This window comes from Bos indicus, chromosome 22, assembly GCF_029378745.1.
Source record: "Bos indicus isolate NIAB-ARS_2022 breed Sahiwal x Tharparkar chromosome 22, NIAB-ARS_B.indTharparkar_mat_pri_1.0, whole genome shotgun sequence".
In the NCBI taxonomy this organism is placed as follows: domain Eukaryota; kingdom Metazoa; phylum Chordata; class Mammalia; order Artiodactyla; family Bovidae; genus Bos; species Bos indicus.
In genome coordinates, this window is record NC_091781.1 from 18,523,067 (window position 1) to 18,545,281 (window position 22,215).

A 22,215-nucleotide genomic window follows, 5' to 3' on the forward strand; every position below is an offset into this window, starting at 1 on the left:
AAGAATCCAACTGCCAGTACAGGAGATGTGGGTCTGATACTTAGAGAAGATCCCCTGGAGAAGGAAATGATCCACCTGCTCCAGTATTCCTTCCTGCGAAATCCCATGGACAGAGGTCCCTGGTGGGCTACAGTCCATAGGGTCACAGAAGAGTCAGACACAGCTTAGGGACTTAAATGATAACAACAGGTTAATAAATGTCCGTCAGCTACATCTTCATTTGTGGACTCAGATATGAGGTTTTAACAGGCTTGGCTGTCCACGTGGTTCCCTAACTTAAAATAAGTATGGAAGCAGCTGTCACTAAAAAGGGATAAACAACTAAAAATATTTATTGCAGGAAATAAAAAAGTTAACCAAAGTATTTTATTGATACATTCTTGGACAATATCACAGAATTGAAAGAGAATGGAAAGGGTGATTTTTCAGCAAGGGTGTTTCTCCACTAAATTGGCACATGAGCAGCAGGATTAACGAAAGTACTTCTTACAAACAGTAAAAAACATACATGCTCTTTTTTTTAAAGTCCTTATCACACTGATCAGTCATAGGGGGGCATGAACCAAACCTCAAGACATGAAAAATCCATATTCTTTCCTTCAAATAGTTTAATCATTGTTAAAATTATTGCAAAATACCCATATCCTAATTAAAGTAACAAAAGGGAACACAAATACAAATATTGAACATAAATGAGTAACGTGTACTGTAAAATACATTACTGGCATGCATTCCCAAGATCAAGACCTCTATTCCGTTCAGCCAATACCTTTTTCCCTTGTGACCTATCTCATACCAAAGACAGGTAGGGTATACTTTTCTCAGCACAGTTTTTGGTCTTTAAATATCTTTTTTTTTTTTTTTTTTGTCTTTAAAAAAAAATAACATGATTTGCAGCGGTACTATAATCATAATTATACAGTCACGTACACACATTTTTCCTTTTTAGTCTGCCGAGAGCCTTTTAAAATTTTAATCGTTTCAAAGTTTTCCCCAAAGATCCCGCTGTCTGAAAGAATAGGGTTCTATGAAAACAGGGCATTCGAAAACAAACAGAGAACCGAGGTACAACATTGGATGGCAAAGTGCAAAAGTCCTCACAAACTGTACAGAAAAGTTCAAAACCTTGCAGCCTGGAAGTACAGACGTAGAAAGACTGGGCAGCCCCAAAAACGGTCATTGAGGCTCTCAAGGGGTTCGCCCTCAAGAGCCTGGGTGGGACTTGAGTCTCAATGCTCCCTTTGGTAGGGAAAAGTCCAGAGTTGCAGCCGAGTTGGCAGTGCTGATGCCAGTGACTTATTAAGCCAAGATAAAGTAAGAATATTTCATAAAGCAGCTGTGTAGGACACTTGGATCCTCTACCGTTGGTCTCCTGGCCGGGGATGCTCCTCCGATGATGGGCAGCAGGCTGGACCAAAAGAGTCCAATGCCAGGTTGGGTGACAAAAGAACTGAGGGTCGTCCTCCTCCATTGTTCCATGGAATGGAACAGGTTAGATAACCAGGTTATTATAACTGACATACTTCTTTTTTGCAGCAGGGCCTGGAAGATAAATGTGAAAGAATCAGTTGTGACAGTGACTCTATGTACAAGGGTAGAAGCAGAATTAGATCTGTGATGACTTTGCGTGCCAAGTCAAGATGGGACCATGCAAATGGCGCTGGATTCCTCTGCCTAATTGTAGGATTTTATCTGCTAGAATCTGCTATGCCCAGCAATTCTGAAACCAGCTGGGTTCTCTATTCTGACGTATTTCCAATCCTTTTTATGGTCCATACCATTAGTAAATTTATCAGTGGGTCTCATGCTTTCCAATTAGCTTAAAGGACCCACCCATGTTGTAGTAAATTTCCTTTTGTGATCTTCTCCCAGACCTTCTTATAATAAATGGCTCTTGCTTGGCAAAGGTCTGTCCTGGGTCACTGGAATTAATTTAGGTTGACAGGAGGCTAGACCAACCAGAGTGCCTGCTCTGGTTTTGATTTACACAATCAAATTACTATAGATTGACTTTTATAGTGTTCTCATCAGTAAGTTGTAAATGGTAATTTGCAGGATTGTTTCCATCAAGGTTTGAAGCTTACTTAAATCTGCCAGGAATCTCAACGTGCATAGACTACTTTGTTTTCCTTAAATGTAGACTACATTCTTTTTATATTTGGTGCAGTGAATTTAGGACTCATCTTCACTAATTCACTCATTCAGTCATTCATTCATTTTTTTCAGTAGGTATGCGTCAGTTGCCTACCATACGGCAGACAAGAGGCAAGGCACTGGGGAGCAGCTGATGAGCAAGTCAGACCCTTTCCTGTCCTCCTGATGGAAACAAGGACACTGAGATCCCAAGGTATGTCTCTGCTCTGCATTCTAGTTCCCAATATCAAGTCATACACATTGCTGTCAACTGATATGGTCTTTATTCATTGAATCTTTGTGGTTTTGCATCAGCTTCTGTTGGACGCAAGATAACCACCATGTAGCATTTACTGATTCCTTCCTGTTCTTAGGTTTTAAATCTTTTGCCCATTTAATGCAAACGTGTAGCAAGAATTCTTCCAGAACTTCCTTGTTGTTATTGGAGTATAACTGCTTTACAACGCTGTGTTAGTTTCTGCTGTACAGTGACGTGAGCCAGCTGTACGTATACATATATCCCTAGCCCCACCCCACCTAGGTCATCACGGAGCACTGAGCTGAGCTTCCTGTGCTTTATAGTAAGTAGGGATTTAGGTGTGAATTCAGAGGCAAGGAAGAGCCACAGCAACATACCAAAAGAGACTCTGTACTTGGAGTAAGGCAGTCAGTATGTTACAGAAGTATATACGCTCATGTACAGCCTACAACAAAGCTGATCTTAGGTTCTGGATTAAATATTGAGAGTCTCTTGACAAATTCTGGTTTGAAGACATAGGCTTATTTCCCTATTAAATCATGTTGCATTTATTAACTAAAACTAGAGGGAAAACTATTATGTTGCTATATATAATACAGATTTTCAATATAATTATATGAAATTGGGGATCCCCCAGAATCGGATCATGAGGCTAGTTGTTGTGCATCATCAGTCAATAAATGCATGACTCCATTAATGCCTCAGTCTTCTAAAAATGTTCCCATTGTTATCATGGCCTTCACTGTCTTCAACAGTTCTTGGTTTGCAGTCACATAGGAAAACTTTCTAAATATATGCATATATGTATATATATATATATATATATATTTTAAAACTCTGAAGCTTATTTACAGTGTTGCATCTAGAAAACCCCAGCTTTACAGTTGCAAGAAATAGTGACAGCATGCCTTGTCAAACACCCACATTGTAATCATCCTCAAGACAAAGGGAAGAAAAAGAAACAGGAAACCCAGAAACTGATCCTGACCTAGATACCTGAGACTACTTCTTTGCATGGATAATTAAGATTGTTTTCTGCATAACTGTAGCCATCTAGTGGAAAAAGCCCAATGTATTTGAAATTCCTCAAGCTTTTTACTATAAAATGCACATTATTCAGGAGGAATATTCATTGTAAGAGTCTTAGTACAAAGAGTAAGTAGGCTAGAAGATATTGTCCATGAGTTGCAAATCTGAGCATTCATTTGCATTTAAAGATGAGGTCATAGTAAAAAAAAAAAAAAGAAAAAAGAACATTAAAAAAACCCAGAAGTGAGAATGATCATGGGAATTCACTGTTGCCTGGAGTGGATTGTCTGTCGTGTTCTCTAGTAACCTTGGGATGAGGGCTCCTGATGCTGCGTTGGGTTCACCTGACCCAGGGTCTGATTGAGCTCTAGCCCTTACTCAAGGTATGACCTAGACCTGTCCCATGACACACTGAACTTCTCCGAGCCTTTGGAAAGTAGGTAGAATAATTATCACCCTGCAGGTTGTTAATGGTACAAATGTATGAAATATCCCAGTTTCTTGTCTGATAACATAATGCATAACTGTCTCTTTAAATTGCAAAGTTCCATACATATGCTTAGTACCCATGCGTGCTTTCTCTGCAGAACAGCTTAGAAACTTGGCAGCAAAATCATAGAGTTGTGTAGATCCTACCATGAGTATTTTTTAATTTTATTTAAACTTTTTGTTTTATATTGAAGTATAGACGATTCGCGGAGTTGTGAGAGTTTCAGGTGCACAGCAGAGTCACTCAGCCAAACATATACATGTATCCATTCTCCCCCAAACCCCTCCCATCCAGGCTGCCCTATAACATTTAGAAGAGTTCCCTGTGCTGTACAGTAGATCCTTGTTGGTTATGCGTTTTAAATATAGCAGTGTGTACATGTCTGTCCCAAACTCCCTAACTATACCTTCTCCCCATCCTTCCCTTCTGATAACCATGAATTCATTCTCTAAGTCTGTGAGTTTGTTTCTGTTTTGTAAGGACCTTCATCTGTAACATTATTTTTGATCCCACATCTAAGTGGTGTGATATTCATCTTTGTCTGACATCGCTCAGTATGACGATCTCTAGGTCCTTCTGTGTTGCCGCAAATGGCAGTTTCATTAGCTTGTGCTCACAAACCTTAAACTCCTAAAATGACAATTTCTGTACTTTTCAGAGCACTGTCCAATTATTAGAATGTTTATTTTTAAACCATTCTAGCCTTATAAGTAGATAAAATAAGTGCCTATGGTGTCTGATAATTCCATTTATTTGAATAGCAATGTGGTTTATGGCCTAGGAAAGAAAATTGCTTAGTTCAAAATAGTCATGCAGTGAAGTACTCAGTAAGGAAGTATGCTTTTTATTGTTAAATACGAATTTTTTTTTTCTTTTATAAGATTATGAGTTTGAAGAACAATGAGTATTAGGCATGGTCCCTATGGAATTTTTAAAGCCATCTGTATCAGAAGTTCTGAAAGCAAGAGAAGCTTTAGGAGCTGGTATTCACAATGAGACAATGTTGCAGACACTGGTTTGGAAATGAATTACTAATTCACTTTTGCTAGTTAAGAAAGCTCAGACATCCCAATTTACTCTTGGTGTTCTGTCAAAATCAAGCTCAATTAACTTCACTGAACTAGTTGTTTTCTTTTGAATTTTATCTGAGCCTTTTTGTCCCACAAAAATTTCTCAAAGTGTTTTCTGTGAAATGTTTGTCACTCAGACTATAGGAAATGAAGGATAAGGGACAAAAATGGAGAAGACATAATCTAATGGATATAATAGGAACCAATGAATTATGGGAAACAGGGAGTAAGTAAAATTAAATAGAGTTGTTTTCTCTCATCGACATTTAATTTCTTATTTTTCTTAAATAACAAGGAATTCAATACTTTAGTCGCAAAGACCATGTGTTTTACTGAGCACTTAAAAAAAATTCAAATGTGTGTGTAGATGTACATACCTGTCACTGTCAGGAAGGTAGAGACCTTCTCTTCCAAGTGCCTAGGAAATGGGTCATACAACGTCACTGGCCCATGTTTACTAATGTGTGTAATAATGTATGTATTACTTAATGTGTGTTGTTATAGAAGGGCCTCTGCTCTCTGAAGTCCCTGTCAGCTCTGGGAGGATCTTAGGCGAAAACGGAGCACAAAAAAAATCCATGGAAACCTCATGGACTTGGCCACCCTTTTTCTTTTCCTCCCCACAGCGTCCCTGTGGTGGTGTTATATACAAAACTAACCATTGTTCCAGCTCCTCAGATTTCATTTCTAAGTTAAACCACAGCACTATTTTTCCCACTTAGCATCCAAGAAGGGCCAAAATAGCCCAGCTAAAATTGAGACATCAATTTCCAATTCTGACATGAAAGGAGTCAATGAACATTTTAGTGTTTATTTGGAAAAACCTAATTGGTACTTTAAGATGTAGAATGTCGAGCACAGGTTTACACAGTTCTTAAAATGTGCATTTAAGGCAAAATATACAAAGTCTCTGTTTTGAAACAGGTTTTTGCTTAGTAAAGCTGATATCTAGGTAATTGGATTGAGGCCAAATATGTTTGGCCTTGGAAAAGAAAGATGCACTGAAATACTGCGTCACAGATTTCTACTTTTTCATATGCACTTTGCCAAGGCAGTGAGCTCCTTTTGTGTATTGGCGGTTTCAGTATATCATGGATCCCAGAATTTTGGAGCATGATTTGAATGCAGTGCAGTGATGTGTCCAAGACTGAGATGTGCCTTAAAGCCCTTCTTAAGGGTACCATTACAAGTAAGGCGATAGTGATAAAATAGTAGCAGAATAGTACTAGTGATCCTGGACGAAAAGCTGGACCTAAAATCCAGGCCTTACTCTTTGGGGACAGGAGTTTCACAAGTCTATGTATCCAACCCTTTATTTCATCAGCTGTTACCAAAAATTCAACTGTGATAGTAGTTTGGCTAATAACTGGTGGCACGGAGGCAGAGAAAAGTCGTCTCTGTTCTGAAATAGTTTGTGGTTCAGTGCAATTCAGCACACATTTATGGAGCGCCTGCTGTGTGTGAGACACTGTTACAGGCAGGGACAATATAGATGCGTTATGCTGAGGTGCACTCTCTCCTTTGAGAGAGGCACTTACAGTCTACTGCAGGAAGGTGGATTATTTTTTTACAAAAAATAGATACAGCCAATTCTTGTTAATGGCAGTTGTAGCCTGTGAAGTTACTGCAAACATTGAGTTTGTAATCCATGCCTGAACAAAGCTTTATCTAACATGTTTCTTTTTCCCTGGAATGCACATCTAACCTTCCCTTACTTAAGGAACCCTAGACAGCACTTCCAGCTTCCCTAGTGGCTTAGATGGGTTGGGAAGATCCCCTGGAGGAGGGCAGGGTAACCCATTCCAGTATTCTTGCCTGGAGAATCCCATGGACAGAGGAGCCTGGCGGGCTACAGTCTGTGGGATCGCAACAATCAAAGGGGTCACAAAGAGTCTGAGTGACCTTCACTTTTCTCAGACAGCACTGTACTCTGCTCAGTGAAACAGTAAAATCACCCAAAAAAGTACAAATACGTAAAGCACAGGCATTCAATAGACCAGGAGCACACTGTTTTTGGTGGTTTTTTTTTTTTTTTTTGCACATTAGAGCTGAAAAAAGGTAAAATATCGCCCTGTTGATCTACTCTGAGACTTCATATGTTCGGTGACAAATATCCCCCTGCCCTGCACAAACACTTGCGAAAACACTGCAGTGTTGCTTTCAGTCTTACAATCAGTTTCAGCAAATAGTCGAGTCTGCAAATTGGGGGTCCATGAATACTGAGACTCAAATACCATGAGAAGGTCAGGTGATCTCAAACACCAGGGAAAAGGTGGCCAAAGCGAGTAGAGAGGGATTCGGGCAAAGACCTCTGTCCTCGGAAAGGTGGCCGTTGAGATTCAGAAGGGGATGTCATTTGAGCAGAGTTTGAAAGGAGATGAGAGAGGAGCTATGCAGATATTTGGGCCACAGAGTGATGGCAGGGGCAAAGCCCTGAGTGAAGCTGGCAGCTGACAGGCCAGGGTGGCTGGAACAAAGAGTGAAATGTGCGTGGAGAATTCCAACCCTGCCAGGAGGTGACATCACTAATGTGTGCACCGAGGAAGGTGGAAAATCTTGCCTGAGACACTCGAGAGAGGTTTCAAAGTAGAGGGAATATGGAATTGTGTCTTGAACAGTGAACTAGAGATATTTCCCTGCCTGGAGACATGGGTGTCAGGGCACACTTCTACCTGGAGGGTGCCACATTAGTTTTTTCTGTGAAAAAGCTCAGGGTTTTGAGAGAAGAGAAAAAAAATTGAGGAGTTTGAGGAGTTTGGTGAGGGTTCACCAAGAGAAGAAAGAATGCTGGGAGAGAGATGGAAGGGAAATTAATCTGATTGCCAAGAGCATTTTATGCTGGGTATAAGGTTCTGGATTTTTGGATAAACTGTGAGCATCTTACCCATATTTGACAGAAGGAGAGAGGTGAAAGATGGGAAGTGCAGGAAGGGAGATCAGCTTGGAGTTGACAGAGAGATGAGGATTGTATTTGTAGTGAGTGGGATTCCAAGATAAAACCACAGTGGGGCCATCCGTGAGCAAGCAGCTCCTAGGTCCACCTGTGGCCTCAGCAGCACCATGCTGTCCTGGGGATGAGGACGTAGGCGAGAGCTTGTTTGGTCACTGTGGTGGGGAAGTATCCTTGAGGCCAGAGCTGTGCTGTTTGTTTTAATTTGGGAGTGGCTGTATGTGACATGACAATCAAGTTCTGTTGTGTTTGGTTCAGCTGAGTTGTTTGGCAGTGGCAGATCTTAGAGGACCTGTGTGCTCAAAGGAGGGGAAACCAGAGAAGACTCTTAATCTTGGCAAAGGAAAGAGACAAAGGAAACCTTCACTTTTCTTCCTTCCTTGGAATCCAACTCAGCTTAACCTGTGGATAAAAAGCAGGGCTTGACAACTAAAGCTCTGTGCAGGCAGGAGCATCCCCTGGACGGTATATCTGGATCCTGGCTTTGGAAGGTGGAAGGATTAGATTCTCTTTCAGGTGACAGAAATCAGGCAGAGCTTTAGTTTACAGCAAATGCAAAACACATGTCTGCTAGGTGTTAAACACGGGCTGCCTGGGATGCAGAGGGAATAAGACATGCCCCTGTCCTCAAGGAGTCAGGTAGACCAGGTGCCCCTCAGTATGTACGCACCTACATTTATCACAGGATGACTAAAGATGATAGGGTCAGTTGAAACTGATAACAAGGGGCCTATTCACATCTGTTTGATAGTCCTTAAAACTTCTCCTTTTGGCTTTAGACTTTCTGCCAGGCTTTTTTCTCCTTCTTTCTGAGATAATCGGAATGAGGAACCTGGTAGCCCTGACCCAGATTGTTCCCTGCAGCATGAAAGTCTTCTGATCTTCATAGCTATAGAGCAGTCCTAGTCCCCCAGTCAGAGGAAACTGAAGGGTTGTTTATTACAGAGCATGATCAAGAGTAATCACAAGTATTAGCTGACGGAAGAGAAAAGAGACTTTGTGGTCACATAAAAGATGGATGGAGCAAACCCCTAACCATCCTTTCTCTGAATACAGACAGGGGCTCCTATTGGCGAAATGGAAAGCACTGGAATTTGGTCATGGTTGGGGTCTAATGATAGTGAGCCTGGTTCTCTAACTGTGGACTCCCATTACCAACCATAACCACACAAACTGTGCTTAACTACAATGCTTCCAGATTTTCTACCTTCTTTGCTCTGTGTAAAAGTGCTTCCTCTCCTCTCCTTTTCTTAAACACACTGCAAATCTGTTCATTTGAATAGGGTGAATTGCAATTGGCATTGAAGTTTAACCCCTTCAGGTTCAAGGTATATGAATGTATTTAACAATCCCTTGGGATTTTTCAAATTATCAAATTCCTAATTTTAAATGGATGGTTTACAGTCTTTCTTTCAATGTATTCTGTTTGCCCTGAGGCTGTCTAATGGATCTGTCCACAGTGCCTGTTCCTCTTTGAAGTCTTGGTTAGAGCACTTGGGGTATAACTTGATTGATTCTGATAGGGGACTGAAATTTCCTTTACTAGAAGTCAGCAGGGGTTTGTGGAAGTGAACACTGAGTTGGATTCAAAGCACTGGGTCTGGAGAAACTTGATGGGGAAGCTGAAAGGTTGCTTGCTATCAGGAGGGATAAAGAGACTGAAGCTAGAAGACCAGGCACTGAGCGTTAGATGCTATTAGAGAATCATGTTGAACTTGGTTAGATGTGATAATGAGGTAATGGTAGAGTTGGAGAATGTCTGCATTTTGTAATAAGCTAAAATATTTTGGAGTAATGTCTCATGATATCTGATAACCAACTTTCAAATGGTTCAAGGCAGAGATAGATAGATATGCATGAATCAAAAATGGTAAAATATTAACAGCGACTATCTCAGTAGTGGATTATACCACCACTCTTTCAACTTTTCTGAATGTTTGAGAAGTTTCATGTCCAAAGCAAAATGTATGCTTTAGCACTTTGCTCAGAGATAGTTCTACCTTTATCTTATAGTATCTGCCACTGAGAAGTAATACTCTTGACAAAGTCATGTATCTCAGAGAAAAAATAAAAAGAATTGCAGTAGTGTCCATAGCCTGGTGTAGAATTCTGTTGGTCATAATTCAAGAGTGATCATGAAAACCCCTACCAGAGTAAAAGAACAGTGGGAAAATGTAAGGACATAAGAAGTACAAGGATAGCCATTGATCAAGTATGACCTTGGGCAAGGGACTATCATCTCTGTGGCTTAGTTTCCTCTTCTGGAAAATGGACCTAACAATAGTATCAACCTCTAGGGTCCTTAGGAAGATTGAAGGTGGTAACATATGTAAGACACTCAGAATGGGGTCACATGTAATTTTACCATGTGTAGCTGTAATTAGTCTTCTCTCTGAGTGCATGTAGAGAACTCCTCTTGCATAGATAACACTGACTCGTGTGTGCATATTCTTCTCTCTTGGAAGAAAGAATTCCTCCAAAGCAGGTCAGGCTGCCTGTACAGTGAGACTAAACTCACTGATGACTGGATGCTTGTTAGGGTGCTGACAGCAATCCCTGAGGAGGTTTGAGGAGTGGTCAGAGCACCTGTAGATTTCATCTGTTCATTGGGAACGTGATCTGTCAAGTCATTGTCAACACGTTGCCACTTCCATCCATTTGCACCACTGTCATCAGCCAGCATTTCAACTCTGAAGAAGTGTGATATTGAAATCCTGAGCTATGAGAGGTTTTATTGGTCACCTGGAGGGCGTGGTGTTTTCTATTGTGGCAGCAGTGACGGGTTTTTACTGTGCCAGACAGCCATGTACACCTAATCAATGGTTGTTGCTACTCCTGCAGACAGTCTCTGTGTGCAGTATTGGAGCTGGTAATCATTGATTCCAGGGACACTTATTGTTGGGTTTTTGGCAAAATCAATTGCTGGAATTTTTTAACTGCATCTGTTTATATATACCATTTTTCCATTTTGATTGAAAAAATTGGATATCTACTGATGAGTGTCCTAAGACTGTCAGTTAGATTAGTTGAGATGAGTTCTCCTTTATTCATTCAGTGCTCAGATTGGCAGTTTGGAATTGAGCTATGTCTGCATTGATAAAGCGAAGATTGGATCAAGAATCAAGCCAATTCTATCAGAAAGACTGAGACCAAAACTATCCTCGGGTGACCGTGACATATGAATGTTTATGACCTCTGGGTCCATGTTACTCAGGTTAGTTATGAAACAGACTGAACTGTTATCACTCCACCACATTTTTTTCCAGGCAGCTTTTATGTATACAGCACCACAAGTGACCTGTAATATCCCAAAGGGCATTCCAACTGAGTTGACTAAAAAGGGAGTGGGGTGAGTCCTTGTGGAAACAATCAATACTGCTGAGTTGACGGGACATGAACATTTTTTTCTCTTGATAGTTCTTCTTTCCAAGAAGTTGAGAAACATATGATTCTTGGACAAGGCATCAACGAGTCCAAACTTGGGCTCTGAATGTAGTAGCATTTGTTAAACATGTAATATGTTCAAAAAAAATCTCAAGCACCTAGTATTTGCAAACTCTTTAATCCTTCCAGCCAGCCATATGAGGCAGGTACCAATATTATCCCGACTTTACTAAAAGGCTGATGCTGGGAAAGACTGAAGGCAGGAGAAGAAGGGGATGACAGAGGATAAGATGGTTGGAAGGCATCACTGACTTGATGGACATGAGTTTGAGCAAGCTCCAGGAGTTGGTGATAGACAGGGAAGCCTGGCATGCTGCAGTCCATGGGGTCACAAAGAATTGGACACGACTGAGTGACTACAGATGGTGACTGCAGCCATGAAATTAAAAGATGCTTACTCCTTGGAAGGAAAGTTATGACCAACCTAGACAGCATATTAAAAAGCAGAGACATGACTTTGCCAACAAAGGTCTGTCTATTCAAGGCTATGGTTTTTCCAGTAGTCATGTATGGATGTGAGTGTTGGACTGTGAAGAAGGCTGAGCGCCAAAGAATCGGTGTTTTTTAACTGTGGTGTTGGAGAAGACTCTTGAGAGTCCCTTGGACTGCAAGGGGATCCAGCCACTCCATTCTAAAGGAGATCAGTCCTGGGTGTTCATTGGAAGGAATGGTGCTAAAGCTGAAACTCCAATACTTGGCCACCTCATGTGAAGAGTTGACTCATTAGAAAAGACCCTGATGCTGGGAGGGATTGGGGGCAGGAGGAGAAGGGGATGACAGAGGATGAGATGGCTGGATGGCATCACCAACTCGATGGACATGAGTTTGAGTAAACTCTAGGAGTTGGTGATGGACAGGGAAGCCTTGCATGCTGTGATTCATGGGGTTGCAAAGAGTCAGACAAGACTGAGTGACTGAACTGAACTTACAAAAGACATCACAAGTTAGGGAGACTAACGAACACATCCTATATCCCCACCTTTTTTGAACTTTAGTTATTGATAGGGTGAGAGAGGTGAAACTGACATCAGGGGTCATAGATCTTTCTCACTCAAATGTTTACCAACTATCTCCTCTCTACCAGGCAGAGCTGGACAGGAAGTTCCAAGGAAACTTCTCTGCAGCTTACTGCTTTCTGATCTTCAGCATCCACCACCCCTTGATTTCTTTCCTGAAATTCCACGCCCCAATTCCCATGAGTGTTCTGCCTGTTGTAGGAGGCAGTGACTCTTGCAGGAGGTCTCGGTAATGACTGAATAGGCATTCTGGATACATAGATTTCAGGAGACTGAGAAGTATTCCTTTAAGCAGTGAGGGACTCTTGACAGCAAAACCTGGTGGGCGAGGTTGTTCAGTAGCCCCCTCCTTCTCCCCAAGGAAGCCAGTGCAGAACAAATGTTTTGAAAAAAAGAAATGGGATGTTTGTTCAGGCTTAGAGGGAAGGTTTGAAATAGACGTTGTGATCACAGATCCCTCTTTAAATTCGGAGAAAAGACGATGACTGAGGACAAATGCTGAAGATCATGCGGACTTTGCCTTCCTCCAAAGATGAGAAAGATCCACTTAGTGGTGTGGGAGGTGATGTGAAGTTGGGGTTAACAAGACGACTCTCATGTCCGAGTTCTGGGATTGAAACCCCAGCTGTGCTCCATAAGCCGTGATCTTGTGACAGGTCTCTAAGCCTCAGATTCCTTGCCTTTCAATTGTTTACAAAATCAAGATGGTGATACTGACGATGCTGGGAGGATCAGATGTCATGTGTTCATTGGCACAGTGTTGGACTTTAAAGAAAACGCAGTTGTCACCACCAGCACCACTACCGTCCCCTCCATTGTGCAACAATCTTAAGATCAGCACTGAAAGCTAGTCAGCTCTACACGATAATGGAATTCAGGAAAATGGTCATATCTGAACTCAGCTGGTGTCCTGTATTTCATAGGGTAAACTTCTTTCACAGGATGTCATTTAAACAAGAAATCTATGTGACACTTGGAATTGCCAACTGTGCTGTTATGTACTAGAGAGTTTTAAACTCTGAACTCAGTCTTCATTGCAAACCCTTAGACCCTTGAGGAGGTAGCTTTCTGAGTCTGTGTTACACTGTGCAGGAGACTGTATTGTTGCAAAGAAAACACAGGAACACAGCAGGTAGATTTTCACATCATTTCAGAAAACAACAGTGGGCCCTGAGAGATAGGGTTAGGCTAAAGAACTATTTTAATTTCTAGGATATTCCTTTACTTCTGGTGACAGCAACACAGGAAATTCTTAAAATCTAGGCTGCTGCATTGCTAAGGAGAACAGAACTCTTTTTTTTTTTTTTTTTTTTCTGACAGTATTTCCTGTTAACTGTTCTCTGCTGCTGCTGCTTCTAAGTCGCTTCAGTTGTGTCCGACTCTGTGCAACTCCATAGACAGCAGCCCACCAGGCTCCCCTATGCCTGGGATTCTCCAGGCATCTGTTCCCTGGGAGATGTCACCTCAAACTATAGTGACAGTCACACTATTGCACCACCATGACTCCCTGTCTCTTTGGGATAAAATAGCAATCGGTCGATAAACATTTGCCAGATTCCTAATGTGAGCCATCTTTCATTCTAGGTTCTAGGACGATGATGGTACACAGACATAGAAGGAATCCCCATAACCTTCGAAGAATGTCTGCTTTGGTAGAAAATCTAAACTATGTAGGCACATGCCAAGGCTGCAGACTTAAGCAAAATGGTCACCAAAGACTCCACTACTCTGAAGGCCGTCACTTGCTGTTAATCTGTCCTCCATGACCTTCTACTCATGGTGTTGTTTCCTGGAGCAGATGTAAGCACCAGCCTGTCAACCTGGAGGTCCAGACCTTGGACGTGGTCAATAGGCCTTGCTCAAATTTCCACCCCGGGTCTTTTATGTGGGTGACTCCTGGCTTTTCTTGTCCCCCTCCAGTCTTGGTATGCTGGTGGTATACTGTCTTAGTTTTCAAATCCCCAGTGTCTAGGTGAATCATTTCTTTCTTTTTTGGCTACCTTCCATGAATGCCATGTGCTCGTGTCTGAGGTCTCCTGGAAACTTAGGATAACTGTTTCCTACTCTTTTTAGTGTTGTCTTATGCTAAGGCCTTCTCTTGTTACCTGCCACTCCCTTACAGTGATCAATCAGAACCAGTTAACTATTAGGATTAAGGCTCTTTTGTCAGTTGTGAGAAAAGTGGACAGGGAGGGAAAGTATGGGATGGAGTTGAACAAGAGTCATAAGCTGTTAGACACTGGAGTGAAGGGATAATTTGAAATGGTTAGTTAATGATAATTTGTTTAATCAGTGGTAAGGGTTAATATTTGTAGAGTGCTTGCTGTGCCCAGCTCATCACATGAGTGGTCTGAGAAGGTGCTTTCTTTCTTCCCATTTTTCAGATGGGAGAAGAGAGGTAAAGTAGGACTCCACAACCATAGAGCTAGCTAAGCCAGGCCATCTGACTCCAGAGTCCATGTCTGAACCACTGTGAACCTCCTCTTGTGATGGGCTTTGTTCTTGCTCACCTTCTTCTAGAAAATTCTAAGAAATGGAAAAGCTGGAGAGTGGAGAAAATGAATGATCGGGGTTCGGTGACAGGTCAGGCCCCTCCAGCTGGCCTGCTCTAGCATCTCTATAGTTGCCCCATAAAAGAGAACTGAGAAAATGTAGCAGGTTTTGAAAAGTGGAGAGTAGGATTCTGGTGGGCAGAATTTGCCATTCTAAATACCCTTATCCTTTCTCCCTGCTTCTGAAAAAGCTCATGCCTGGAAATGGAATCTCATTTCTGTCCAGCACCGAGGCTTCTCCCTTGCTAGTGATAATGAGCCATTGTATTTGGTGAGCTACAGGTTGCCAGCAGATGTCCAGAAGCAAGGACATATCAGTTTTCAATAGGACACGTGTTTGATTTGTCTCAGGCCTTTGTATTTGAATCCAAGTTTCTAGCTTGTTATAATTTCTGCATTTGGATAATTTACCTGTTGCCTCTCTGAAGACCAGTTCAGAAAGGTCATGGACTGAAACTCTATGATACGAAAAAACCTTTGGCTGAACGGCTGACTGTTTTTGGTCTCTCCCGGGGCAGGGTGGGGGGACAATAAATATACCAGCAGTTGCTATACATTCTATCACTGGCTGTAAATTTTCCAACCAACCTGATCTTTCCAAATCTGCAGTCAGCAAGAAGGCTGTGCTTTGCATTTATCTACTAGGAAAGACATTAGTCTTATTTCAATTATATTTTTAAGATCAATGTTTTGGAAGTATTTTCTATACATTTTTCTGATGATTTCAAAATGAAAACTCACATTGGCCCACTTCTAGTTCATCCATTTTTAGATAGGGAAGAAGAAAACAGTCTTCAATCAGCATTTTGAGAAGAGTGATAGAAAAGAACGATCCATTTTCAAGAAATTAAGAAAATTCCAGGAAGATAACCAATGTTCTGAATTTCTACACTTTCAGTCTTTCTACAGTTAGCACCAGCAGTCTGAAAAATGAACCCAAAGCCCTTTCAGAACTCCCATCTTAGCAGAAAAAGATTAAATCATGCCCAACATGCTTCACCAAATAAACAGAGTGAAGTGATATGTTTTTGAAAATAAGAATTTCAACGGTAAGGGATGAAACAAAGAGAGGTTACCAGGTAACCCCATCAAACCAGAAAATTCAATAAGCCTTGTGCATCCCTTCCCTTGCCCACTACTTAATCAGAGTGTTGCTGGAATCAGTTTGAAGGAATCTACTTACTTTTAAACTGGCTGTTTTGATGTCCTGTAAATACAGCCCAAATATCCATTTCTGCAACAGAACTGACCATAAAAAATGAAATCATTCAACCCATGGGATTAGGGTATCTACATTAACTATATTATGTATTCAGCTTGGACGGGGGCTGTTTATTTCATTGCATCTCAGTGTCCTCGGCAGCACTGCATGAGCAAACTCGGCTCTACCCATGCCCCCTGTATTCCCTTTTCCATAAAAGCTTACAGATGTTCTCCTCTTCTTAATGCATACCCTGGGCCTTGAGATGTTGACATATGAAGTCCTAAATATTAGTATCACTTTTGTGGGAAATGGGAGTGGATAATGGTCAATTTCCAGGCCCCTGTTCATATTCTGAAAAGCATTATTTTCTCTGTAGGCAGAAGAAATGGAAATGAGGGCAATCAGTGCATCCTAGCCCTTGGGTGGTTATGGAATGATTGTGGGGAATTGTTGGCCAGAGGAGCAGGCATTTTAGAATGGACCATAAAGAGGAGACAGCTTGTGGCCATCAGTGGGATGAGAATGGGCGGGGTGGGGAGTGGGGAGGTGTGTGTCTCCATTCCTCACATCTCTGAATTAGGAAGACGTCCCCCACAGCATGTTGGAAAGCTCTCCACTGGTCAAAGCTCCTTTTGAACTAAACCTTGAGGTTTTGCTTGTGCTCTAGCACACAGGGTTGGTTCAGTGGAAGGGCAGCGACAAGTGGGTCAAGGGGAGATACTGGTGAAGAATTTGGTGGGAGGAATAACACTGAGGAGGAGAGCCTGGCCCAGGGCGGTCCCCTGAAGTCCTGCAGTTCGTTTGTAGGAGGAGGTAGAGATGAGCAAAATGGAAAGGGCACACATGTGCGTGCTTGCTCAGTCAGTCGTGTCCGACTCTCTGCAACCCCGTGGACCGCAGCCCACCAGGCTCCTCTGTCCATGGGATTCTCCAGGCAAGAACTCTGGAGTGGGCTGCCATTGCCTCCTCCAGGGGATCTTCCCCACCCAGGTATCAAACCTGTATCTCTTACATCTCCTGCATTGGCAGGCAAGTTCTTTACCACCAGCGCCACCTGGGAGCTCCAGGTGTGTGCATGCACACACACACACACACACACACACACACAATATGGTGAGAGATGATGAAAAATTAGAGAAGATTGTGATCAAAAAATTAAAAGAGAGCTGAATTTGTAATCTCTCGAGTGCTCTCTTCTTTCTCAGCATGTATAGGAGGGACGAGGTAATAACTGAGACTCTAGGATGGGACTGGGAGTCTGAATCCTTGCTCTGCCACTTCCTGTGTGATGTCGGGCAGTTCAGTTCACCCCTCTGTGCTTTGGTTTACTTAACTGCTCACTAGGAATACCAACAGAAGCTATTCGTTGAGGGGTTCTAAGGATCACATAACACTGGCACTTAGGAATCATTGAAAAAGCATTTGCTATTAGTATTTTATCAGTTCCTGATAAACAGGCAAGTAGACTTCCGTCTCCTTCATTTCGGCTGGAAACATAGTATAGAAATAAATTACTCAATCATAAGAGCCAGGCTGCTCATTTAGTAGGAACTGTGTAATGAATTCCTTTGTAAACTCATTTTGGAGCCATAAGCGATTCTGAAGTTCAGGTTTGCTTACTAAGGGACTATATGTAGCTTTCGGTTATGGACTGTTTTTCACTTGTGTCCCCAACCTTTGGCATGTGTGGTGTTTCACTTGGCAAGTTAAAGCGCAGAGTGGTATGGGTTGTTCTGCTTGGGCAGCCGAAGTGCGTCTCTGGAGCGTCCTCCCTACAGATGCTCTGAGTTGTTGTTGTGTGTTGTTAGAGCAATGCGAATGTTTGTTCAGATTTAACAGGGAGCATTTGTTGAGCACCATGCTGTTGGCTTTGACCTCTGTAAGTAGCCCTCTGTGCCTCTCCGTTTGCTCTCAATGCTACCAACCTCCCCAGGAAGACTGGTACCATTTCTGGGCCTTGCACAGACCCACCACCCAGGGGGTAGAGCTTCCAGAGGCTATTTCAAGATTGTTCGCTGGGAGGGTGGCGGTTTCGATTTTTCTCTTCCCACAAGCCCAGAGGCAGGAACCCAGGTTCATCTTCCCTGCTCTGTGGCTTGTCTTACTCTTCCTCCATGGGGCCCAGAGAAACCAGACCAGGGGCTGCTGCCCAGGGAGTGCAGCAGAGCCAGTTCTTATAAGACACACCTCACTGATCTGTTTTCCTAACCACCATCTTTGATAAAAGGAATCTCCCTTGTGTCTTGACCTCAGTTCGAACATAAGAGTTGGTGATGAAGACCCAGCTGCATCAACAAGCCATTGCCCTGCTGTTCTGGTGAGCTCTAAACACTTACTTCCCTTAGCGACCTCTCAGGGAGTCTAGATGATCCTCACGTGGCCTCCATCTTTTTCACTAGCCGTCACTCCTTTTTCATTCAGAGGTAACAAATATATTTTCCTTACTCTAAAAGATCTTATTGTCAGTCAGTAATCTTTAATCATTCTTATTTATTCATGGTCAACTAAGTCCTTATCCCTATAGCAAAAACAGTCTTTTCTTGTCATAGTCCCTTAAGCTGAATAGCACGCAGCGCCACCTCTGAGTACCAGGAACACCAACACTGACTGTGTGGTGTATCAGGCTCTTAGAACATTAAGATGCTTCCTTAGAAATGGCTATCAACCGTATTTTGTGTGCTGTAATCATTCCATGGATATAGCCACTTCACTACTTTTACAAATTACATAATGGCTCTCCTTAAGTCTCCTTAAGACTCTTCCACCTAAGAAAGTATTAACCACCACACAGAGCAGTTGGGTCCCAAGTAACGCTTACAGCTGAAGCAATGTATGTATCTTCAGAATTGTGTAGACATTCCCCAAAAGATTTCAAAGGAGAATGGTATGCTATGTCTTTCTGATTCCCTGAGGTAAAGACTTACTGTCTAACCAGCCCCCGCCCCACTGCCCCTCCTCTAAACATACAGTTTCCTTTAGTTTACAAGGAACTTAAAAAAAAAAAAAATAGTCTTCTTGTAAGCATGTTTTAAATTTGAAAACTTTTTTTTTTCTCAAAACGATTGTATAAACTAGTGAGAAAAATATAGAATGGAAAGGGCAGGACTGACTACAGAAGAAATGGATAAAAATCACAGGAAGCGCTGAAAGCCACTCTGATGGATCCTGTGCGTTCTAGTCAGCCTGCTGGCTGTTGGGGTGTAAAATTTGAAAGTCCATGTTCTACTGCTCCAGTCCTTAGGAAACTCAGAATACTGCTGTGGGGGAGGCGTGGTATGTGATATCTATTTATTTTACCATAATCCAGTTTGGGCTGAAACAAGTTCTTTTTCCACTGAAGTGGAGCAAGGAATTATCACATTGGGACTCATACTGTCTTTAATTTGTAGGTGCTCTTGTTTCTTAGGGCTGTTTACATCAACTTCTACAAGTGAGAGTATCAGCTTAATCCATGGAAAATTGTCCAGTCTCTACAGATTAGATGTGAAACATTTTGACCCTTGAATGTCCGGATCACACTCAGCTTGAAATATTGTCAGTGAGGGTGACAAAATTCCTGGTTGGGACGTTCAGCGATAGTCTCTTCAAAACCCACAGCAGCAGAAGGTGAGAGGAATGGATCATTTCTCTCTGAAATGGAGAGGCATGTTTATGGTCCTGTGAGAGCCTGGAATGCCCATGATTTTGGCAAGGAGAAGCTTGTTTTTAGCCGGTGCTTTGGCCAGAAACAGAAGCCACCAGCTGGGTAGCTGTTCATCTGCTCTTGGCTTGGAACCAAGACTGATGTAGTATTTTTCCACCTGCATGTCTCATCGGTGGGAGCTAAGCCAGGCAGCACCGTTATCTCTGCTGGACAGTGTTGACTCTGGTGATGGTGTCTCTCTGGACTTGGGAATGAATGGACTCAGTTATAGCCTTTCAGGATCCAAGCAGCTCTTCACCAGGGGAGTTTCTGCACAGAGGGAAGGATGTGTTGGTGGCCCTCGGTTGATGCAGCCAGGCTGCAGGGTAGATAAACAAACAAATACACACACACATGTACACGAGCATGAGGTGGACTGGGCAAGCAGACTGGTGTCAGAGAGCCCTTTTCATATTGTATTGTGCCTGTGAACCACGTGGAGATCTTGTTAGACTGCAGATTCCAACCTAGTTAACGTGGGATGCAGCCTCAGTGTATGCGTTTCTAGCAAGCCTGAGGTGATGCTGCTGTTGTTGGCCCACCGACCAGACATTTCTGGAAATGTACAGCCCTGCCAAGTTCTGTTTATCAGGCTTGACCTTGATGGCACATGTAATTAAAAGGAGAACTTGCCTTTCACGCCAGACTGTGCAATTCATAAAAGTTGGTAGATCAGACATGGGACCCAGGTCTGATTTCGGTCTTAAGATTGAGGTACCAAAATGGCTGCCACAATTCTCTATTCTTTGCTTCGTGTGTTTAAAGAGAAGCTGTGCCATCATCTCATCCCCAAGTCTCCTTGGTTTAGTACAGCATTCAGGATGAGTCCAAATTTTCTGCAGGGCTCAGGTTCTAAGATGCTTTGTGCTGCCTTCTGACTTCATTCACACGGGGAGTTGGGAGAGATGAGACAGGCTGATATCTTACAAGCATTTTGCCATCCCAAGCTGATGAGGCTGGACAAACATACCCTACTCAGTGGAGCAGAAGCCTGAGTCAGGGGAAAGAAAGAGCCCAGCATCTTCTACTAAGCTTTTTTTGTCTTGTAGGACCAACACCCCAGATTCCACCCTGTCATTTAGGGAGATGTTGTCTGCTCTGGAATATCCAGGTTTATCCTTTGGGTCTGGGGCTCTGGCTGGCGTCCTGAATTATTCCTTGTGGTGCCCTCTGGCAAGGACCCAGGAACATGAGTGACAAGGTGAAACGCAGCACCCTGAAATTACCTTTAATGCAAATGACGAGTAATCTCCAGTGATTGCTGTGTTTGTGAGTGACAGGGTTGTACTGGGTGCAAAACCTTTCACTGCAGCAAAATGCATCCTGGGAAGTTCTCAAGTCTGAGAGTATTTTTTTTTTTTAATGAAAATAGCTCAGATCTGTGCCATTAGGCATTGTTTTGCCCAGATAATGAGGCTAATTATGGTTATTTAAATGTACTTCATAAGGAGATACACTGAACCTCTTTGAAAAATGTATGCCTAAGTTAGAAATGAATGCAATAATATGATTCTTATACTTCAGTGCAGCTGGTCAGCATTTAGAATCCAGAGGTCCCATCCCAGGGTCTGTCTGGATTCTTAGAACAACGACAGGTGACAGAGAAAAAAGGAGCTTGGGGCAGGCAGAAGGGAGTAGCTAATGTGCATGCCAAGGCTGAAAGACGGAGAGTGAGACTAGAACCCAGAATAGTCCAGTGGTCCATCTGCACTGACCTATTTACCACCCTCTGTGGACACCAGCTCCCTCTTATGAGGAAAAGGGGTTCAGAAATTATAGGGTGAGTGCCTGCTCAGTCACTTCAGTCATGTCCGACTCTTTGTGACCCCATGGACTGTAGCCCACCAAGCTCCTCTGTCCATGGAGTTCTCCAGGCAAGAATACTGGAGTGGTTCCCATGCCCTTCTCTAGGGGATCTTCCCACCCAGGGATCGAACCTGCATCTCTATGTCTCCTACATTGACAGGCAAGTTCCACTGGCGCCACCTGGGAATCCCAGAACCCCTCAAATAAGTGTCTCTAAACCAATGCAGGGAGTGTGAGAAACACTGAGCTGCTTATTGAAATCACAAGCTTTCACACTTGTTTAGAATCCTAACTCAAATGAATCCTACCTGGGAAGCCAAAAACAAACAATGACAACAAATATGTACACACACACACACACACACATACACACACACATATATGTATATCAGAAGATGGAGAAGTTGCTCTGGTTGATACAGAGGAGAGGGGCCCATGCAGCAACCTCCACCCGCCGCCGCCTTACTCTCTGGGCTACTTCCTGATGACCCAAGGCCATGTTTAAAACATGATTTGCAATGTTAAAATTAGATGTTTTATATCTCATAAAATACATAAATAATAGACAATATAATTATAT

General features: G+C 42.5%; 1 protein-coding gene across 3 annotated transcripts in view; it reads right to left on the reverse strand.

Annotated features, from left to right (window-relative positions):
• Positions 1 to 344: 344 nt before the first annotated feature.
• The window catches only part of GRM7 (glutamate metabotropic receptor 7), a 935,735-nt gene continuing 913,864 nt past the window's right edge, over positions 345 to 22,215 (reverse strand). For all 3 annotated transcript variants that reach the window (XM_070776295.1, XM_070776293.1, XM_070776292.1), the window contains one exon: positions 345 to 1,542. Coding sequence is in view for 1 of the 3 variants with exons in the window: in XM_070776293.1 (XP_070632394.1) it covers positions 1,493 to 1,542 (50 nt within the window). In the remaining 2 variants the exon portion in view is untranslated. The remainder of the gene's footprint in view (positions 1,543 to 22,215) is intronic.